The 21566-nt window shown below is 37.1% G+C and overlaps 1 protein-coding gene across 3 annotated transcripts; it reads right to left on the reverse strand.

Moving 5' to 3' along the window:
- Positions 1-76: 76 nt before the first annotated feature.
- Positions 77-21060, reverse strand: LOC137274562 (glucosamine-6-phosphate isomerase 2-like). 3 transcript variants are annotated; one of them, XR_010956185.1, is made up of 7 exons: positions 20904-21060; positions 15278-15401; positions 7567-7668; positions 5905-6087; positions 5141-5325; positions 2778-4318; positions 77-1018 (listed from the first exon to the last, which is right to left on the reverse strand). XR_010956185.1 is itself a non-coding variant. In XM_067807816.1 (6 exons), the coding sequence occupies exons 2-6, from the start codon at positions 15399-15401 to the stop codon at positions 4100-4102; spliced, it is 813 nt and encodes a 270-aa protein (XP_067663917.1). In that variant the 5' UTR covers positions 20904-21053; the 3' UTR covers positions 77-4099. The 3 variants fall into 3 exon arrangements, 2 of the variants coding, with proteins under 2 accessions (XP_067663917.1, XP_067663919.1); XM_067807816.1 differs by having other exon boundaries at positions 77-4318; positions 20904-21053; XM_067807818.1 differs by having other exon boundaries at positions 77-4318; positions 20946-21036.
- Positions 21061-21566: the final 506 nt, after the last annotated feature.

The following is a 21566-nucleotide window of genomic DNA, read 5'->3' on the forward strand; positions in this document are numbered from 1 at the left end:
TTTTTACCTGAATAAATGGGGTTTTCGAAGCCAAGACATAAAAACAGGTTGACAGAACTGTTAACTACAAACAAGATACAGGAGCACACATTTTATTATATTTTGCCACATTTCAATATTTCAGGCAGCAATATATAGCAATACTAAACCAGATTCATTCCACTGCCCTTTTACAGTTTTAGGGTTCATACAACTGCAGGAGGATCTGTGTTCCAGTGTGGAGATTTGTTTCAACAGTTTTAACATTATTTTAAATAGAAAACTGAAGAAATATTTAATGAAATGTAAGTAAACAAAAGGAACAATCATTTCATCATTACGTCAATCATCTATGTCATATAATCAAACAGAAATCACATAGTTTATAAACTGTTAACCTTATCACTATGTGTTACAAGTAACATGACAGAAATACAGTCAACGCAACATAGCGGTGCATATGACAAAATATGTGCAGTGCATATGACACAGAACCTGGATCAAAACTGATCAAAAGACTTAAAAAAATGTTCTGTAATTTTAAATTCAGATGTGGAGAAGACTATTGAGCTGTGTTGGTATATTTGTCACTGACTTTCCAAACAATACTCTCATTTAGATCTTCTGACATAGCATTCAGTACATCTAATAGAAATATATATTCTATAAAAAAATTTAAACATATGGGTAACAGTACAGGAATTTGGTATTATGCTTACACAAAAATAACAAAACAGGAAACAATTGAAATATGCATGGCAAGAAAAATGCAAGGGAGCTACATGGTGCATGTAAGCATTACTATAATCCCTTGGCAAGACATAAACAGTAACAGGAAATGAACATTGACAACTTTCAATACCATCTGATCAAGACAAAACAAAATGGTATGTTAACTAAATCTGAATAACATTTTGTGACAACACCTTGTGACATCATGAAGATTGTTGCTGTATACATTAGTCCTTTAACTACCCATCCATTCAAAATACATAACTCAAAACTAATTTGTCAGAGTGTTAAGAATGAGTGAGTTTAGCTTTACACCACTTTCAGCAATATTCCAGCAATATCACAGTGGAGACACCACTAATGGGCTTGAGCTAATGTGGGGAATCAATGTAGTGACCGAAGACAGGTGCTTAGAAGGTTAGGTATGCCCCAATTCAAAACACAACGTTTTCATGTGCCCTGTCTACTTGGTCACATGATGAAATGCTAAGGATTTACTAAACAAAATAAAACTGCAATATCAAATTTAACTCAAAATTATTTTGGCAGTGCATCTTGAAATACATGAAATAAAATTCAAAGCTATACATGTTGCGGTGTTTGATTATCTGAAGCCTAAACACCGAGAGCAAAGTAATTTCATGTTTGAGTCCATTTTGCCAAATATTACAAAAAAAAATCCATTTTGCCAAATATTACCCAAAAATTGATATGCATTCTCAAATTGTGTCAGAATTGTTGATCTTGCCTATTGTTGTTGGTAAACTCAGACAGGCTACATGAGAATGTTAAGAGTTTAACCAATAACAAGCAACCATCTGATACCACTCCAGACTTAAGTACTTTGATGAAATAATGAAAGACACACAAAACAATTTACAAAATTTTATATTAACACCAGAACAGTTTTAGTTAATATTTCAGATCGTGAGTAGGGATCATATATGGTAAAATTACTCTACTCTTTGTTTAGGACCAATCAGAATGGTTGCCATGATTACATTTTTGGGTGACTCCCCATGTCCTTGTTCATTTCTTAATGCCCCTCCTGAACAGAAAAAAAACAGCATCTCAATGAAAAAAAAAACCCATATCAGTCTTACTTACCCTCTCCAAGAAAATGTCATATACTTTATGACATCCCTCAAATTCCCACTGCATTCTTCACTTTGACTAGACTCTTACGTTACAATGTGTCAGCTTTTGACACTTACAAAAAGAATTAGCAAAACTTACTAAGTAAGATCCTTAAAAGAAATGACCAAAGTGGCTTCACTTTGCAAAACAATCTAACATCCTTACATATGGTTTTATGCTGCTTTTAGTCAAAGACTGCTGAGGAATGTTTCTGTTTTCCTCACAGACAGCATAAATGTCTTAAGGTCTCTGCATCGATTTGAGTAAACTTAAAATTCTCTCTTGGGACATTTTCAAAGAGGGCAAAATCACAAATGGGCTTACACAAAGTACCGAAAAGGGGTACCAGCCCTGGGTCACACCATTGCTTAAACTGCTTGCAATGACAGAATATGACTGTCAGAGCACCAGGATTACATTGTTGGAGACATATACCAAACATATAATGTACTTCTTGCTTGGCCCCCTACACTGACACTAAACAAGAAGAAACTGCAATACAAGAACAAATGAGTCTGCAGGAACAATGAGCAGCTGTCACTTGACAAATAATACAATAAAACACATACCTTGTGCATGATATACACATTAAAGTATATAGATCTAATATTAGTTAAGGCAGTGCCATGATGCCATATCTTTCAGTTGGCCAAAACTATCATGTCCTTCCAATTCAACAGATCTAAGATAGAATAGGTCTTCACAACCCATGCTTGCCACATGCCAGGATCAGGTGGTCAGGCTCACTGACTTGGTTGACACATGTCATCAGTTCCCAATTGCACAGATTGATGCTCATGTTGTTGATCACTGGATTGTCTGGTACAGACTCAGTTATTTACAGACCGCTAACATATTGCTGGAATATTGCTGAGTGTGGCTTAAAACTAAACTCACTCACTCACTTTAATTCTATATGGTGATTTCACACATGCCAAACGATTCCCGGAACCAAATTTTTCATTTGATTCATGATATATTGTATGGATGACAAATGTTGACCACTTTCACAGTTTCAGTGTTCCTGCTTACTGACAAGCTCAGAAATGGGCTTTGTGTATAGAACATTTCTTAGCATTTGTTGATCTACAGATACAGCGCAAAGTGCAAAATAGGCAAGAGGTGTTTTCAAATTCTGAACTTAGCATAGTGCGGCTTTCAACCCTTAACCTTGATGAATAGAGGAAGCAGATTTGAGATTACAACTGTCAGACCTACAACTAATAAGATACATACATGTAAAACAAGATCACTCAGGTATGCAAAACTGTCTCTGGTGAATACCTGTTCACATTATAATACTTACTATTTTTTCCTCGATTAAATCTCCAATCACACAGTTATTAACTCAGCATTTATACACAAAGAATAATGGGAAAATTCCTTCCATTCGTTTATTTGAGTAATAGTGAAGACTACTGAGCAAATGTCATTTAAAATATTATCATTCTCTTTCAAAACAATACCTTGGAATAAACTCAAGCATGAAATTTTAATAGAAAGTTTAACAATCCTCCTTTTTACTGGAATATATTCAGATAAAATTCTTTTATATTTACATATCATAATCACACGGTTTCATATTTCAGTTGTTTTAAACTGCTGTTCTCTGCAATCATCCTTCATATCACTAGTGTGTACGTTCCGATAAATCTCTACTATACACGGGATGCCAAAAAACTTTATTACCTTCCTTTGCTGGCTCCGCATTCTGACAATAGCCAATCAGGTAAGCTGTCGTTACAACCAAGCTTCCCAGCCTCAACAAAGATAGCGGTTGCAGCTGCAAAGATATGTTTGCAGAGTGACTCAGATTTTTGGGAAGTCATACCGATAAATTGATAGGTCCTAAATTTTAATCAAAACATATGCAAGAACTCCTTATACCTCTTTCAGAGACCCTCTGCATGGTTTGTGTTGCTAAGTTTAATCGGTTAGATAATTTAAAAAGTGAAAGTGTGTTGTGATTGGTTCGCCCAGCTTCCCAGCGTAGACACCTGATTGGATAAACCCAGTCAAGGGAGATACTAAATTTATCGGCTAAGCCACAGATGCAAGGTATAGTGGAGACTAGTTGGAACATATACCCTAGAGGTATCAGGGATGCCTGCATTATGATGCTAATAATTAGCTGGAATCTATTCCTAATCCATTCAGCATGTTCAAAAAATAAAAATTAGTTCAAATACACATTTTCTCTGGTATGTAATCAATAAGAACTAATTTTGCATCTCTCTCAACTTAGCCTCGCTTATTCGGGCTCAGCAACAAGCTTGTCATGAACATGCATAAGACCTTTGAAGTATTTGACCGTTTTCACTCGAAGTTCCAATGTGGCTGGTTCATCACAGAGGAACATGGTCTTGGGATGTTGCTGGAATGCTGATACTGTCCACATGTGGTTCACCCCTTCCTCGATGGCCTTGCTTAGGGCAAGAGCCTTGTGAGCACCCGTGATGAGAATCATTACCTGTCAACACATTCTCATATCAGGAATGACAATTTTTTTATGGCTCATCAATTCTGTAATTGGGAAGGGATTTAAGTCATGTTCAAAGGTGTTTAAATGTCCCTAAAATCCCCCCAATGGAATATTACAAATATCCCAACTTCTGCTATATGATATCTTGCTGACTCATTTTATGGCTTTGTAGAGAAAACCTGTGTTCACTGATAACAGTACTAATAAACAGGGAGTTTTAATGTTTAATTTTCTATTCTTCATTATCATGATTAATGCACTGAAAATACTATCAAAGTGCAATGTTAAAATACTTCTGATTTTTAAGCTAAGACATTTTAATAATCACCCCAATTTTGGACAAGACAGTACCTATTGACCATTTTCCCAATTAATCACTGACATTTCAATACAGGTCTTCTGTACCAAAACTGGCAAGTATTATTTCAATACATTTCATTGCCACTGTTCATCCATGACTATTGCAAGTCAAATTCCAAATTAGATACTCCTATCACTAATATCCCATATCAACAGCAATTACTATGAGACACAATGTGAATGGATAACACGGTGACAATTATATCAACAGAAAGTTCTCTGCAGTCCTGTTCTTGATATTGTCATTCAGTTCTGCTTTGTTGCTTCTATAAACAACACACAATTACAGACTGAACAAGGGGGATAGTTCAATGCATATACAACATCTTTAGTACAATATATGCAAGCACTTGCTTTATATCCATAGAACTATCTCCTTGTTCATCACACCAACTTCAAAATGCAACATAAAGAAGTTTACTGCATGCTGGATACAGTTAACCAACTCACCTCTTTTGCATCCATCACAGTTCCCACACCTACTGTAAGCGCCTCTGTTGGAACCTTGGACATGTCTCCATCAAAGAAACGGGCATTGGCCAAAATGGTGTCCTGGTTGAGGGTCTTCATCCTGGTGCGGGACACCAAACTCGACCCTGGCTCATTGAAGGCGATGTGTCCATCAGGGCCAATACCTGAACCAAAATGTTGGACAATTTTCAAATATCACAAATAATGGTAGAAACATCAAGTGTAATAACTTTACTATATCTTCAAGTGCATCTCAGCAAAATTGCAAATCTGGTTGTAAGGAGGAATTAACATGATGCTCCAATGTTGTGAACAATAGGATTCGATCATGACCTTCTAAAACTACCTACAATGCAAGCTCAATATTTCATACTGGGCTTTTTTACTATTTCCTAAAATTTTACTATTTCCTAAATAATGATTGAGATAAACCAATCTGAGGAAGTGATTGAGTTGGGGTGGGGGTTGGGGGTGAGAGAAAGAAGAGAAATGTCTTCAAGCTTACTCAATTTAACTCAACATACTATGGTTAACTTCTCTTGACAGGCATTCCACATTCAACCTGCAAGAATTTTCTAACAAGATCACCAATGATTAGCAAAATTATGTCCATTTGTCAACAAGATAGCTGCAGACCAATCAAACAGATTCAATGCCACAAAACGATAACATGATTTATTCCCTTTCAGACATTTACTCCGTTGACACATAGACAAGACAACATTGAGGCAACGTCCTCTCACCTCCAATGAAGAGTTCAATTCCTCCTGCTTTTATGATCTCAGCCTCAAAACTGTTACATTCAACTTCCAAGTCTGCGGCATTTCCATCCAGGATGTGAGCATTCTCTGGCACAATGTCAATATGCTTGAAGAAGTTGTTCCACATAAAGGAATGATAGCTCTCAGCATGATCTCTCGGAAGACCTGTGAGTTGACACATGGTGATCAATAAGGAAATTATTACGTACTGAATTTTCTTGAGTATAGTGAATACTTATTGTAAATAATTACACGTTATATTGAATATCCATGTCTTTTCCCCCTGCCTTGAAAACACTGTGAACATGTAACATTAAAAATAACAGGTCAACAAATCTATCCAAAAGTAAATATACAAATGTGTACTGACAAATAAACAGCAACATTTACAGAGGAAGTATTTCTTACATGCACTAAAACAGTAAATTGTAGTCCCAGCTATTTAGTTTCCAGAGCAATTAAAAAAACACATTGGACTGTTTACTTTTGAAAGGCTGTATACACATCACAAATAAGACTGAAATGGTGCTGTTTGTTGTTCAAGAATATTCCTTAGCCAAAAGTATGACTAAGTTTGAAATAAAAGGTGATGATTTTCAGATGAGGGGTCCATTTTGCAGAGCTTAAGTTAAAATTTGAAAAACATCATTTTTTTCTTCTCGAAACTTTGTGGCACACCTGATCTTAGAACTCTAGGTTAAACAGACCCCAACAAGCAGCCTATATTTGTTTTGAGAGGAAACTAAATGAATCCAGTGGTTGACTGTGTTACAATATAGAGTTGTGACTTTATACAGAGTGGGACAATATAGAGTTGTGACTATAATTATATAAAATGGGACAAAATAGAGTTGTGTGACTATATACAGAGTGGGACAATATAGAGAGTTGTGTTACTATATACAGAGTGGGACAATATATAGTTGTGTGACTATATACAGACTGGGCAATATTGAAAGTTGTGTGACAATATACAGTGTGGAACAATATAGAGAGTTGTGTGATTATATATAGAGTGGGACAGTATAGAGAGTTGTGTGACTATATACAGAGTGGGACAATGTAGAGAGTTGTGTTACTATATACAGAGTGGGACAATATATAGTTGTGTGACTATATACAGACTGGGCAAGATTGAGAGTTGTGTGACAATATACAGTGTGGAACAATATAGAGAGTTGTGTGATTATATATAGAGTGGGACAGTATAGAGAGTTGTGTGACTATATATAGAGTGGGACAAAACACAAACTAACCATTATGTTTCATTTCAGTTGTTCAATCTGTTCTTGCTACTTTCACCATACAATTGAAATTTTGAAAATACTAAATGTAACATTACATTTAAAGAAAACAGAGTCATTAGGTTTATTCAACAGTCAACTGTCGTAAAAAACTCAACAGTTTATGGCATAAGGAGATATAAGCTATAGTTTACAATGATGCACAGAGATAATCTGGTAGAGGATAACAATGACATTTTCTTTGCTTGTACTAGTAGTCACACAACTCGTGCAGATGTTTTTCACATGCAGTGATGCCGCTCCCAGCTGGGGAAATGGGAGTGATTACTGAGCAGCAGAATCACTGTGTTTAGAATATAGTTCCTCATACCAGCCAAGGTTTAGTTGTTTGTGAACTTACCTACATACTCATCCATGTTAAAAGTCTTGACATATTTGAAGGAGAGTTTACCAGCTTTATGAAACTCTATCAAGGCCCTGTACATACCAAGTGGAGTACTTCCTGCAACAGAAAAATCATAAGGTTACCCAGCCCCAGCCAACATGACATTACAATGGCCTGTAACGGCTCCCTTCCTTACTTGTAACTTCAGCAAGAATTAACCTAAATGGCCCAATATGTATAGTATTCCCAGAAATTATTGAGAATCATGTTGCGTCATGTAACTCATTACGTTTATTAACTTCTGGCGTTTTACTTACATAAACATGTTAAAACATCATCCTTTTACAGTCTCAGTCTTGTTTTAGAACTTTGTTAGACCTCCTCGCTCAGCAATGCATGCCTGAATACGCCTAGGCACACTACCCATCAAAGTTTGTAGGTAATCGTGTGACAGGGTATCCCAATATTGGACCACCTCGGCCTTCATATCTTCAATATTTCTCAGTCCCTTTTGGTTTATTCTGTCCTTCATGACTCCCCACACATTCTCAGTTGGGTTTAGGTCTGGGCTGTAACTGGGCCAGTCTAAAACTTGAACATTTTCGCCCGACAACCACTGTTTTGTGTAGCGCGCAGTGTGTTTTGGGTCATTATCATGCTGGAAAATCCAATCATCTTCATACAATGTTTGTGCTGTCGGAAGAAGGTGACCATTTAGAATGTCAACGTATCTTTCTTTTGTCAAGTTTCCCGTGAAAACACACAATGGCATCACTCTGTGAGCCGATATGCAACCCCACATGTGAAACTTCGGGCTATGTTTTGGTCGCTGGTAGATAGTTTTGACAGTATCTTTGGTCCAAATTTTCACATAATTAGGGAAAAGCCAAACAGAACTTTCATCCAGACATTATTGAGAAAATCTTTGTTTTTTTTCTAATGATGCTAAGATTGGAAAAAGGGCTTTCACTATGCACTAAGCATACTAAATAAGGGAGACAACTCTTGAAGGCTTAGAAGGCAGCTCATTACGTCAAGAGTTATCTCCCTTGTCTGAGCAGACGGCTTCCTGTGTTGACATGGCAGAATTTACAGCAAGAGAGAAAAGAAAGCTCATTCTAGATGATTTTGAAAGGGGTGAGGCTGATGCTAAAGTGTTAGCTTGTAGACATGGTATTCCTCTGTCTACAGTATACAGAACTTTGAAGAATATTCAAACAGGAACCGGGATAGAGCACAAAGCAGGGGCAGGTCGGCCTAGGAAATTCAGTGTTGTGGATCGCCGAAGACTTGGGCAGATTGTGAGTAGGGGCAAATTGAAAAGTGTTGAGAACATCAGAAATGAAATGATTAGCAGAGGAAGTCCTCAGGTATGCAATGAAACAGTTAGGCAGGAATTACAGAGACTTAATTGGGTGAAAAAACGTGGAATTCCCTCACCGTTGATGAAAGATGCACAAAAGGAAAAACATTTAAACTGGTGTCGGGCTCATGAAAATCAAGATTGGGATAATGTTTTCTTTTCGGATGAAAGTTCTGTTTGGCTTTTCCCTAATTATGTGAAAATTTGGACCAAAGATACTGTCAAAACTATCTACCAGCGACCAAAACATAGCCCAAAGTTTCACATGTGGGGTTGCATATCGGCTCACAGAGTGATGCCATTGTGTGTTTTCACGGGAAACTTGACAAAAGAAAGATACATTGACATTCTAAATGGTCACCTTCTTCCGACAGCACAAACACTGTATGAAGATGATTGGATTTTCCAGCATGATAATGACCCAAAACACACTGCGCGCTACACAAAACAGTGGTTGTCGGGCGAAAATGTTCAAGTTTTAGACTGGCCCAGTTACAGCCCAGACCTAAACCCAATTGAGAATGTGTGGGGAGTCATGAAGGACAGAATAAACCAAAAGGGACTGAGAAATATTGAAGATATGAAGGCCGAGGTGGTCCAATATTGGGATACCCTGTCACACGATTACCTACAAACTTTGATGGGTAGTGTGCCTAGGCGTATTCAGGCATGCATTGCTGAGCGAGGAGGTCTAACAAAGTACTAAAACAAGACTGAGACTGTAAAAGGATGATGTTTAAACATGTTTATGTAAGTAAAACGCCAGAAGTTAATAAACGTAATGAGTTACATGACGCAACATGATTCTCAATAATTTCTGGGAATACTATATATTCCTGAACATATAAATCAGATACTTTATGCATAACATAAAGGTGCACAACAAAAGGTCTACTACAACTTTGGGCTCATTCAGTAGTGTTCAAAATAAAACTGTTTTCCCTTCAACATTCAGAATCTGCGGTCAGTTCCATGACCACAATCTAACAACAGTAATGCTGTACTGATCAATTTACATATACTGAAGTAAGATACATCAAATCATCTGGCAATTAATTCTTGTGATAACTTTGGAAGTAGTAGATTAAGGCCAAGTAGTAATACTACTCCTCAAGCTTATACTACTGGATTTAATACTCCAGTTGTACAATTGTTTATCAGCAGATGGATATGCTCAGTCTTTTTCAATGCCATTTCACAAGCATTAATCAGAACTACTTAAATTCTTTTCAAATACACATTATTGTTATCTTGTATTTATTTTGATCCCATCTTGTACTATTTATTTAGTATTCTCACCTTATTCTAAAATTTTGTTACCAAATTTTGCAAATAACCGTCTTGACTGCCTTTTCAAAATTTTACCCTCTTAATACCCTTCAACTTTACTTAGTGACCAAAACATCTGATAATTTGAAAGGTTGATCTCCTAAGCTTATTGTCAGAAGCTCTGTAAAGGAAGCCGTCCAAAGAACTATGAAATATATCCTTGGACATACTTTTGCTTCTCAATAAACTGGTGGGGACCAGAATGCTGGAACTTGTGGAGGAACAAAGAACCAAGCCAGAAAGTATTTGCCCCATCTTCAGCTGTGTGCTGTAATCACTATTGACTAAAATAGCTTTCATATATAGTTCTAGATTACAGTCGAACCCTGTTTGTCCGGACATTTTGGTTTCAGTTGAAAATTGTCAAGATAGCGAGACGTACAATTAATTGGATCAAACAAGCAAAACGTGAAAATTAAATGAAAGCAAACAAATTTTCATGTACGTATATCAATAAATCAACAGTTAATAGTAACAACAGTGAATCATGATGACAAATAAGTGTACCGATAACACATGGAAGGCGGAACACAGGTTACCATTTATCAGGTTGTCTGGGATGTAATCATGTAGCATGTGGAGCTTCAGATGGTAAGCTACATGTAAACGTAAATCGATGACAAAAAGTTTCTATTTTGTCAATTGCATATTCTTTTTATATTTTAAATGCCCTACAAACATATGACATCGCGTCCAACTTATGCTGTCTGCAGAAAGTAAACTTCCAGATAGGATCACATGACTTAGATCATGTGGGAGGCTATTTCTAATTTGCATTGCGACAGATAGCAGGGGTCGATTTATAAGTGTTATATACAGTACAGTTACAGTGTAGTTTACCTTAAGCCTACTTAACATGTGTTTTCGTTACAGATGAGATGTTCTCACAAGCGCCAAATCCTATTGAGTGACACGTGTCACTAGTGTTTTGATGGCTAATTAATCAATTCACACCAAATGCCTTCAGATAGATTAAGAGTGAGTGAGTGAGTATAGTTTTACGCCGCACTCAGCAATATTCCAGCTATATGACGGCGGTCTGTAAATAATCGACTCTGGACCAGACAATCCAGTGATCAACAACATGAGCATTGATCTGTGCAGTTGGGAACCGATGACATGTGTCAACCACATCAGCGAGCCTGACCACCCGATCCCGTTAGTCGCCTCTTACGACAAGCGTAGTCGCCTTTTATGGCAAGCATGGGTTTCTGAAGGTCTATTCTACCCCAGGAGCTTCACGGGTTTGTTAGCAAATACTTGGAGAAGGTCAATGAATATTCATCAGCATCACCAGAGCTAATGAAATCACTTAGTCATGTGGTAAACGGTATTGACATGACACATACACATGCACGTTGCATATATCTCTCCGTCCGGATAACTGGGTCATTTTTCAATGGAAATCAATGGGAATGGTTGAAAATTCGCTGTCCGGGTCCAGAAGCGTGGGGTCCGGTTAAGCGAGTACAATTAATGAACATAAGTTTCGTTTCACATAAAAATCGTCCGGAAGGCAGGGTTTCCGGATATGTGGGGTCCGAGAAAACAGGGTTCGACTGTAGTTAGTTTCAACAATTAAAGAGTGAGTGAGTGATTTTAGTTTTACATCGCACTTAGCAATATTCCAGCTATATGGCGACGGTCTGTAAATAATCGAGTCTGGAACAGACAATCCAGTGATCAACAACATGAGCATCGATCTGCGCAATTGGGACATGTGTCAACCAAGTCAGCTAGTCTGACCACCCGATCCCGTTAGTCGCCTCTTACGACAAGCATAGTCACCTTTTATGGCAAGCATGGGTTGCTGAAGGCCTATTCTACCCCGGGACCTTCACGGGTCTCAACAATTAAAGAAATAATGTCAGTGAAAGTTAGCACTAGTTAGCTGTAGTGCAGAGTAACTATATTGAAGCAACTGTGAAATTAATGGTGGTCATTCCAATCAAATTTTAAATATGGTCACTACAGTGGCCATATTGAAAATGCCAGCTTAACTCACTGACCATTTATTTCTGTAGTGATTAAGCAGAAATTTGGTGTGTAGGATTAGTCAGATCTCAGTCAGTGTTATGGGTATGGCTGTGATGTGGGTCGTTTTGATCGAGACGAGTTAAAGTTCAGTGACTTGAAAACTGCAGTAAGACAAAGTTTCCAGGGCAAAGAATTACCTTATTAAAGAATAAGGCATTACATACTGACAGGTGTGCAGTTAAATCATTAGAACTTTGAACTTCTGCATAATGGTTTTGATGTTTATGGAAAGTCATATCATATTCAACAACGTTTTAAGAGCTGTTCTCAAAAATCCCCTACTTAGGCTGAGAGTGAGATAATACTGAGAAATTCAGGGGACAGTGACAGGGACCGCTACAATCAGCTACAAACTAAGGAGGCAGCAGCCATCACTCACAATAACAAATCTGAGTAAGCACAATATGCTGTATATGGCATATGAAGATATGACAGATGTTTTACTTTATCCCTGTTGTTTTCCTTTGAGCATGTTTAGCAAATTAAATACAGAGGGGTGATGCTTCCAAGGGGTGGACATTAGTGACAACTTTTATACATGAATCGTAGCACTGTATCTCAATTGTTGAACTCATGACAGTTAAAATTTAGGAGTTTGCTGTTGTGAAATTTTATATGTAACTGAGATTCCTTTTGGGGAAACAATGGACATAGTTTGTGTGCCTTTGTAATGTTTATTTACACCATGATACATGAAATTTTGGGTGAATCCCTTGCTCACGGTGGACGTTAACAGCTGGGTGACCATGTACCGGAGCATAGATTTTGTCTCCTTCATAGAGGTTGACACCCAAATTGGACCCTTCAGTTGTGGAGCCAACATACTACCACTAGGCAATGAGTCTAATGTGGTATCATACAAAAGGTTCCAGAATGTAAAAGTGTTATGGTACACATAATCTCACACTGGGGTAGTACAAGACATTTTGTATTGGACCTTTTCCACTCCAACGTGGAAAATACTCCTGGTTTGGTACTGAAATCTGTTATCAAGCCATTACAGGCCCAGTCACAAAGGTGGGAAATAATGTAAGAAAAATATTGTAACAAACATAAAAATTGTAAAACCTAATACCAGACACAGAAAATGGGCTTCACACTTTATACCCATGTGAGGAATCAAACACAGAAGCTTGAAGGTATTCAATGCATTGAAGTTGCAGTTTGACGCATAGTGCACAGTGAGCAGAGAGGACACAGTACTCTGACAATAAACATTCATGGGACATCATTAAATGTAACATGGCTGTCAACATTCTACAATAAAATTTTATGTATATTTTATGGAAGTCCAGAAAAACCCTGTTTAAACTTGCTCGTGATCACTGCTTATCAGGCGTGTGGTGTAGAAAGTTATGAGTGATAGAGCAATGAACTGAACAACCAGTGGCTCTCATGATATCCAACATTACAAACAAGGTGAACACGTGATCGATTCTGCACAGGTATTGTTTAAGGGTCGTAAGAATTCATACAGCAACTGTCAAAGTTTTGATACAATCCAGTACTACAACTTCCAGAGATAAAAAGGTTGAATTATTTCCAGTTCCGCAGAATTTCTGTACACTGCCCAGAACACTTAAGCGAGAAAGAGAGAATTTTACGCCACATCAGCAATATTTCAGCCTAGATTGAACACAAAAGACAAGAGAATATTTTGTACTCATTTCATGCATAACATGAATGTGATCTAGAATTTCTCAGTAACCTGGACTACAGACAGCAAACCAAACAGTGTGAGCAATGTTAACTACTACCCCTGACCATGACTCCCAACTTCAGCTGAACAAATTAATAACAATTATTCTTAACAGAAACAGAAGTTCAGTATCAAACTATGTACTGCATCTTTCCAATAAACAAAGAAACCATTACCCAAATCTGAAAAACATACATAAATGATTGTAAAGTTATGAGTTGAACTTTCTAGGACTTGGGTATAAAAATCAGTTACACTATTGCACTTACAAATTTCAAAAGTTTGCCTTAGACTGAGGCAAAAAAATGTCCATATCGTATGGTCTGATAAGATAAGGTAGGAAGGTAAGGTGACAAATGGTGAGGTGGGGTGAGGTATCCAGAGGGAAAGCATAATGCATTTGATCAGCACTGCTTTCAAACACAGTTATTGCATGTATACAGACATTATTCCATATTCAGTGAAATGTGTTGTCTAGCACAGTGCTTAGCTTTATCAGGATCATGTACACAAATATGGCCATGCAACATATGTCATATTTGGGATTTCACTTTCTTAGTAAAGTACAAATTCTAGTACTTTTTTGGTTGAGTCCGATCCGAGATTCAAACCCGCACCCTCAGAGTCAGGCACCTAATCACCAGCACACAAAGTCAGCCATCACCCGCCTAGCCCGCTCAGCACACCGCGACATCCATAGTCAGTGGCTGAGCAGGCTAGGCGGCTCAAAAACTATCCCAAATATGACCTATGTTGCATTTGACCACTTTCTAAATGGCATCGTGTAATCAAACATGACCATGCAAGCCAGTAACTGAATGAAGAACAACATGGAGAGATACTAGGATGGCAGTGGTACATGTGAGTGAGTGAATTTAGTTTCACGCCGCACTTAGCAATATTCCAGCTATATGGCAGCGGTCTGTAAATAACTAAGTCTGGACCAGACAATCCAGTCTGCACAATTGGGAACCGACCAGGTCAGCGAGTCTGACCACTCGATCCCGTTAGCCACCTCCTACGGTTCATTTAAGTTGTAGGTGATGTGAACAAGCTGTAGAGTGCTGGGTACCGTTTCTAATCCAGGTATTTGATGAAAGTAATGGTATGTAATGAATTTATCACTATCCACTTTAACAGCAAGTGAGTCTTGTATCAAGCCTCAATGAGCAGTATTTTTGTAATATCATCGTGATCATGGTATGTTTTCTTGAAAAGGGGCCCAGAGGAAGTCCCAATGTGTTACGGGTCTAAAATATGTCAACAGTTCTAAAGATGAATCGTGCCAACATATTAACCTGTTGGCAGTCCGAGAGTGAAGTATTTATCAGGTCCAGGTTTAAAGTCCAATATTCTCCTCCGGACATACTTGGCAGCCCACTGGGACACTGAGTCATAGTCCTCTAAAATCACAAGCCGCATCTGAAAGCATAACATCAAGAATTTACTACCATGACCAAATTGGTCTTCATCAGTGATCTCTCTCCCTCTCTCTCTCTCTCTCTCATACACACACACACAAAAAAAACAAAAAACAAAAAAAACACACAAAACACACATGGTTATGTCATCAACTCATATTAGGCTATGAACTCAGTAGTTTCTGGATCACTGATCAGCTAATCATATTTTCATCATGACAGGCTCATAAGAATAGTCATCAGAAGATGACATATCGCCCTGGCCCCCACATATTTGAAAGGACAAATCATCTGACAATCACTTTTTGTCTTTTTAGACCAAATCTGAATTGTTTCCATGGAATTCATGAAAAATATAAATGCCATATATCTATAATCAGAAAAAGTCACCATTTCAAGATCTGTCTCGTATATCTGCCAAGATCTTTTGAAAGTTATGAAATGGTTTTCAAGTTGTGCTAGGGAAACTAAGTCAGCAACGTGTTCATGGAACCTAGAAAATAATACATCATAAAAACTTGTAAATAGCAAAAGGCACCACTTTGGGGTCTCCCACACATATCTACCAAGTTTTACTGACAGATATTAAGACGTTTTTGAGTTCTTCTCCGGAAATAAAACACACCTCTCACTTTTGAGAGTATGTCCGAAACGTTTCTATGGAAACAGATAAAATAAGAAATCACAAAAACCTGTAAGTAGCAAAAGGCACCACTTTAGAAAATCGAGAAACTAAGAAATCACAAAAACCTGTAAGTAGCAAAAGGCACCACTGCAGCTTCGGATTGGTCCTATATCTACCAAGTTTGGCAGAGAAATATTGAACGTTTTTTCAGTTCTTCTCCAGAAACAAAGCCCGCCCCACCATTAGACTAACACCAAAATGTTCCATGGAAAAACAATAAAAATAAAAATGCCAAAACTCTGTAAATAGCAAAAGGCACAACTGTTGGTTGAAAGTATTATATCTATCGAGTTTGGTCTAAAAATACTGAACGGTTTTTGAGTTATGCTCCAGAAACAAAATGATTACAGACAGACGGGGGACGGACGTACAGACGAGGCGTCGACTATATGCAGGGGGGGATAAAAATTCTTCATCTTATGTAGTAGACACATAAGTTCACTAGCAGTAGCAGCTTTCCAGTTTACTGACATGTGCAAGGAAGGATAAACAGATGGCTATTCTTCCAACAATGAGTAAAGACTATTTCACTAAGCATCACTCTTAGCAAGGTGAACTTTTTCTGTTGGAAAGTGCCAGTCACCAACCAAGGCAGCATGAAATGTTTTATGCATCTAGCATACTGCAGTGCGGCATCTGGAATACCATTCGAGAGGGCTCGACACCTGACATACCTAAAGAAGTTGGAACCTCTTCAAACATGTCTCATAAACATCATCATGGGGGCCAATCCACTAAGCGTCTGTAGCACCATGATATTCGTAACTCTATCACAAATGTTATGATTGTAACGTTACAAACACTATGTGGATCAGGACTGATTTATCATCTATATTTATCATTAATTTTAATTTATTCAATCATGGAATTTAAAGACATTTAAAAACAATTACAAATACTAACTACCATTGCCCCTTGGTTCAGTAATATCGTAAATTAAACTAAATTCAACTTTCATTCTTGAGAAAATAGAGCCACTGAGCATCAACTGAATGATCAGTTGTATTCATGATCATGCTCTAAAGCAAGTAACCATGACAACTAATATATTAGACATATGCATATGTCTGACAGTATTAGTCTCCTCACATTCAAACATGTCTGCTTGTAGAGTGTAGTATGCTCCATGATGCCTGTCACATTTATCATGTTTATTATCATCTAAAGCTACTGACACATTTCGTTAAAACCTCCAGGATATTTTCCAGGATATCAGGACAGTTTTCAAACTGATATTACAAGGAAAATCAAAACAAAATGAACTTCCCTTTCAGCAAGAAAAAACACTGACATGTCTCTGCATCAGTACTTACAGTACATCATGCTTTAAATGTTGCTATCAGTGTAGGAACTTCTTTTCTCAAACGATCACAGAACATAGTACATAGTTGAGGTGTATATATTTTGCTGTCACTGACACTTTGCTAAATAAATACTGGAATAACAAAATAAAAAATCCTTGATCTTTCCTCAACCCTTTTCCACTAACAAAAAACTACTCCAGTCCTGTGAGATACACACTACAACTACACAACACTTCCAGTAATAGAATTTCTGGCTAGAATGATGCCTGATCATTATATAAACTAGATCCTGATAGTCACACATCTGGAAGGTAGGATACCTGATATCACATATCATAATCAAATTAATTCCACATAGTTATTCAAGAATCATTTTCATTTCTGCAGTACCAAAATTCAACCTAAAATGACAATAGACCCCTGACAACAAATATTGCTAGTAACGTTTAGCACTGAGAACTGGTTTAAACATATGCCATTATTTCAATGCAGATATTTTCTTTAATTTGTTAATTCAACACAAGATACCCTTATCGTCACAGCATAACCGAACTTTTCTACATTACTCAACTCTTTACAAGAAAAACATAAATATGTGGTACACATCTCAACTGTAACCAGTCACGGAAATCTTCACGCTTGTGGGAGTAAACGTTCAAATGTTTACTTTCATAAATAACACTAGGCATGTTTCAGATAGTTTTTGCCGGAAAACTTTCTTCATTACAATAGGTTTTCCTTTGACAATATCTTTGTACTTCCTTTTGAGGGTTCATTGCTATGGTAACTACACACCATACTAGTGTCTTACTTAGATATTACCAGTAAGAAGTTAGATCTCAAAGAACACTTAAAAACATGACTCTCCAGATATCACCAATATTTGTTTTGGTATTGTATATTTTTTTGTGCTTCTTCTGCAGTGTCAGCCTCCTCAAGAAGGATCTTTAAATATTGTGTTCCAGTTCATGCTGAACATACTTGGTTGAGCAACAGAGACATTACTTGTTTTTCACTTTTTTTATGTCAAGGGTGTTAAATTGTTGCTCACCTGCACAAAATATGCAAGATATATTCCATGATCAAAACAAAAATAATCAAATGGATTGGAATGCAAGAAATATCTGTAAATAGATTTTTTTGAACCCCTAATTAAATCAAAATGAGTAAAATTAAACAGTTATGCACTCTTTCTATGTTCTTCTAAACAAGAACCATTTCAAGTAGAGCCCTTTCATCCAGGTGAGCGTCAATAACAACGACTTAGTGTGATGTGTTTAAATACACATTGATTTAAGAGTTTCTCACAGAGTCAAGCCCCACCGCACCTCCGAGACCAGCATGGTCAATAGTAATGCAGACATCAAACAACGGTTTGTTCTGTTCACGTAGTTAAAAACTACATTTACATTTGCCTTTCAAGAGATTTGACAAGCATGAGCAATGTAAATCTTGTTGTGGTCCAACCTGCTGTTGCCTGATACATATTCTTCCACCTGTTACATGTGTGCTGACAAATAACATTCCTGAGAGTTGTGATCTGTCTCTTGATATTGACCAGTCAGTCACATGTCTGATAAAAGTCTACCGCCTAGACTCTGGATTCTGAACAGAACCAGACGCTTTCCACTGCATGGCTCAGCAATTAACACTGCCAATATGATATATATACATCTAACATTAATTATACGAGCAGTGAAACACATTTGGAAACTTGAAAATGACTTTGGACATTTTTATTTTTGAAACTTAAGTACCTTTATCAAATTTGATATCATATGTATACTATTTTCATTTCATATGAATGCAACATATGAGTTCTTTGGCAAACTGATTGTCGTTTTGTAAGTTGAAGCTGCTGTAAGCATAAGAAAGTACTTGATATTGTGAGAAACAATCCTTGTCCTCAGGGTTCAACAAAGTAGCATTTTAGAATGTAGGAAGTACAAAACAGAACAAGGTTTATTTATTACAACTTCTGAGTCTGACATTTTGATACAAATTCTTGTACCCTTGTCAATGGTACAAGAATCTGTATGGAAACATCACACTCACAAATTAAAGAAGTTGTTATCCATAAAGTTTGTTCAGTCACCAAGCCTGACTACTGCTGGATTGAGAACCTTACAATCATGTTCTAAGCTACATTCTCCACACGGTTATCAATGGTAGCCAAGGCATTTTCTCTTTCTTTGAATGCTGGAACAACACCCAAATTGAGTCGTCTCCAGACAATCAATACAGTGGGCAATGTTAGCTTACAACAGCATCCCACTTGCACATGGGTTATTGATTAGACAATGTAAACCCAGACAGTGTATCAATGTACCTATACAACCTGACCTCAGAAACAAACTGGCTCATGGGAGTTGAATAGGTCGTAGAATGTTCAAACAACTTCAGTAACAATTAATATTTATCTTTAAGTTTCATTTAAGAAGCTGTAGAGTGATGACTGGCTTGAAGAAACTTAACTGTCTTAAAAACTTTTTTGTATTGACATGAAGAAATTTCCGTCCAAAAATATATCTGCTACATAATATTAACTACAGATCCGTGCCAGTTACATTCGGACACCTGAAGTAATTTAAATAGACTTGCATGTTATTTCGGTGTAGCATAAATAATTTTCACTTTCACTTTAGGATACATCTTTGCTAAATTTGTCAGGCAAATCTGAAGTTATTTTTGCTCTGTGCACATAATTTCAGTTCAGTTTTGTGACCAATATTTAACTAATGACAGTACATTTATCACCTATGTATGATTCCACAAGGCACAGTCCCATAGGCTGCCATGTTATAGAGGTTCTCAGCACTGTACACATGTTGATTAATTAACTTGTTGCCATTCAATAAATAAGCAACATGAAATTAAACAGATGTTATGTAATTGTAAGATGATTCCTCACAAATGTGCAAAATTTGACTTAGATCTCAAGAAAATTAAATTCATTAAATTATTTATGCTACACTAAATTAATAAGTAAGTCTATGGGAATTATGTCAAGTGTCCAAATATAACTGGCACAGGTCTGTAATTCTTCTCCGGAATCAAAATGTTAGTAGTTACATGGTTTTTAGATTTACTACTTTTCTCACAATAAAATATCAGGTCTACAGTAAAACTGAACACTTTGTCAAACCAAATGTGAATCGTGTGGTAATTAATCCAATCCCATAGTGTCCATGAAACGTGAACTGATTTCTCTCATAATATCTACGCCTACTGTTGTGCATTGTTCTGTTTTCAAGCGAATCTTCCAACGGTTCACAGTGAACATGCTGCCAAAGCATGAGATCGAGACATGTCACAGAATAAAATGATAACCTACTACAATTTATGTCCTAGAAGACATTCTACAGACCATCTGTACTTCAGAATAACAAAACCAATTTTTTACTTTTTTCACAGAAATCTAATCTTGCATTTGCAAACGTCACGAAATTGTCTCATTGAAAATACTGATAGCCACGAATTTAATCAGTTAATTTTTAAGTGTTTCCCATCTTACCTTGAGAGTGAACGGGACAGGAAGGTCTAGTGAAACACGTACTTTCTGAGGTCAGCAGATTTCTGATAACGTTGTAACCCTAACTGTAGTATAAGAGGTCTCTTCTGTGAAGCGATCAGCTGACAGACGCTTGGGCGAACGGTCGGAGTACGTCGGCTAAGTCCGGCTTACGGGAAATATAACATAGCCAAATCCGTTTCCGACATATGAAAATTGCAAGAGGATGTGCCCATTGCCGCTGGTATCACGTGCGCTTGTTTACATCCCTCTGAGATGGTTTAAGTTGTTCTGTGTTACATGTTCCTGTAATCAAACATTAAAAGCATGCCATTGCGTGTATTCGTTGTTTATATTAAACAATGCGTTATGCTAATAGAAAGACGAGTGTAATGCAAACTCTGTGTCAGGGTTATCATTTGGTGACCCTGTTCGGAGTTTCATTGTATACTATATTCTTTCCAACTACAAAATGTAATGTAACATATGAAGGTAATTTAATAAAGGACTGTGTAGTAATTGAGCTTTTCGGTGAAAGTATTAACACATCATCTACGGCATACTACAGTATAGTGCATTTAGATTAGTATTGCTGTAAAGGATAACAAGAATGTACTTGGAAATGAAGAATATATGTTAATGCTGTAATATATTTATAAGCAAATA

Source organism: Haliotis asinina, chromosome 2 (genome assembly GCF_037392515.1).
Source record: "Haliotis asinina isolate JCU_RB_2024 chromosome 2, JCU_Hal_asi_v2, whole genome shotgun sequence".
NCBI classification, from domain to species: Eukaryota; Metazoa; Mollusca; class Gastropoda; order Lepetellida; family Haliotidae; genus Haliotis; species Haliotis asinina.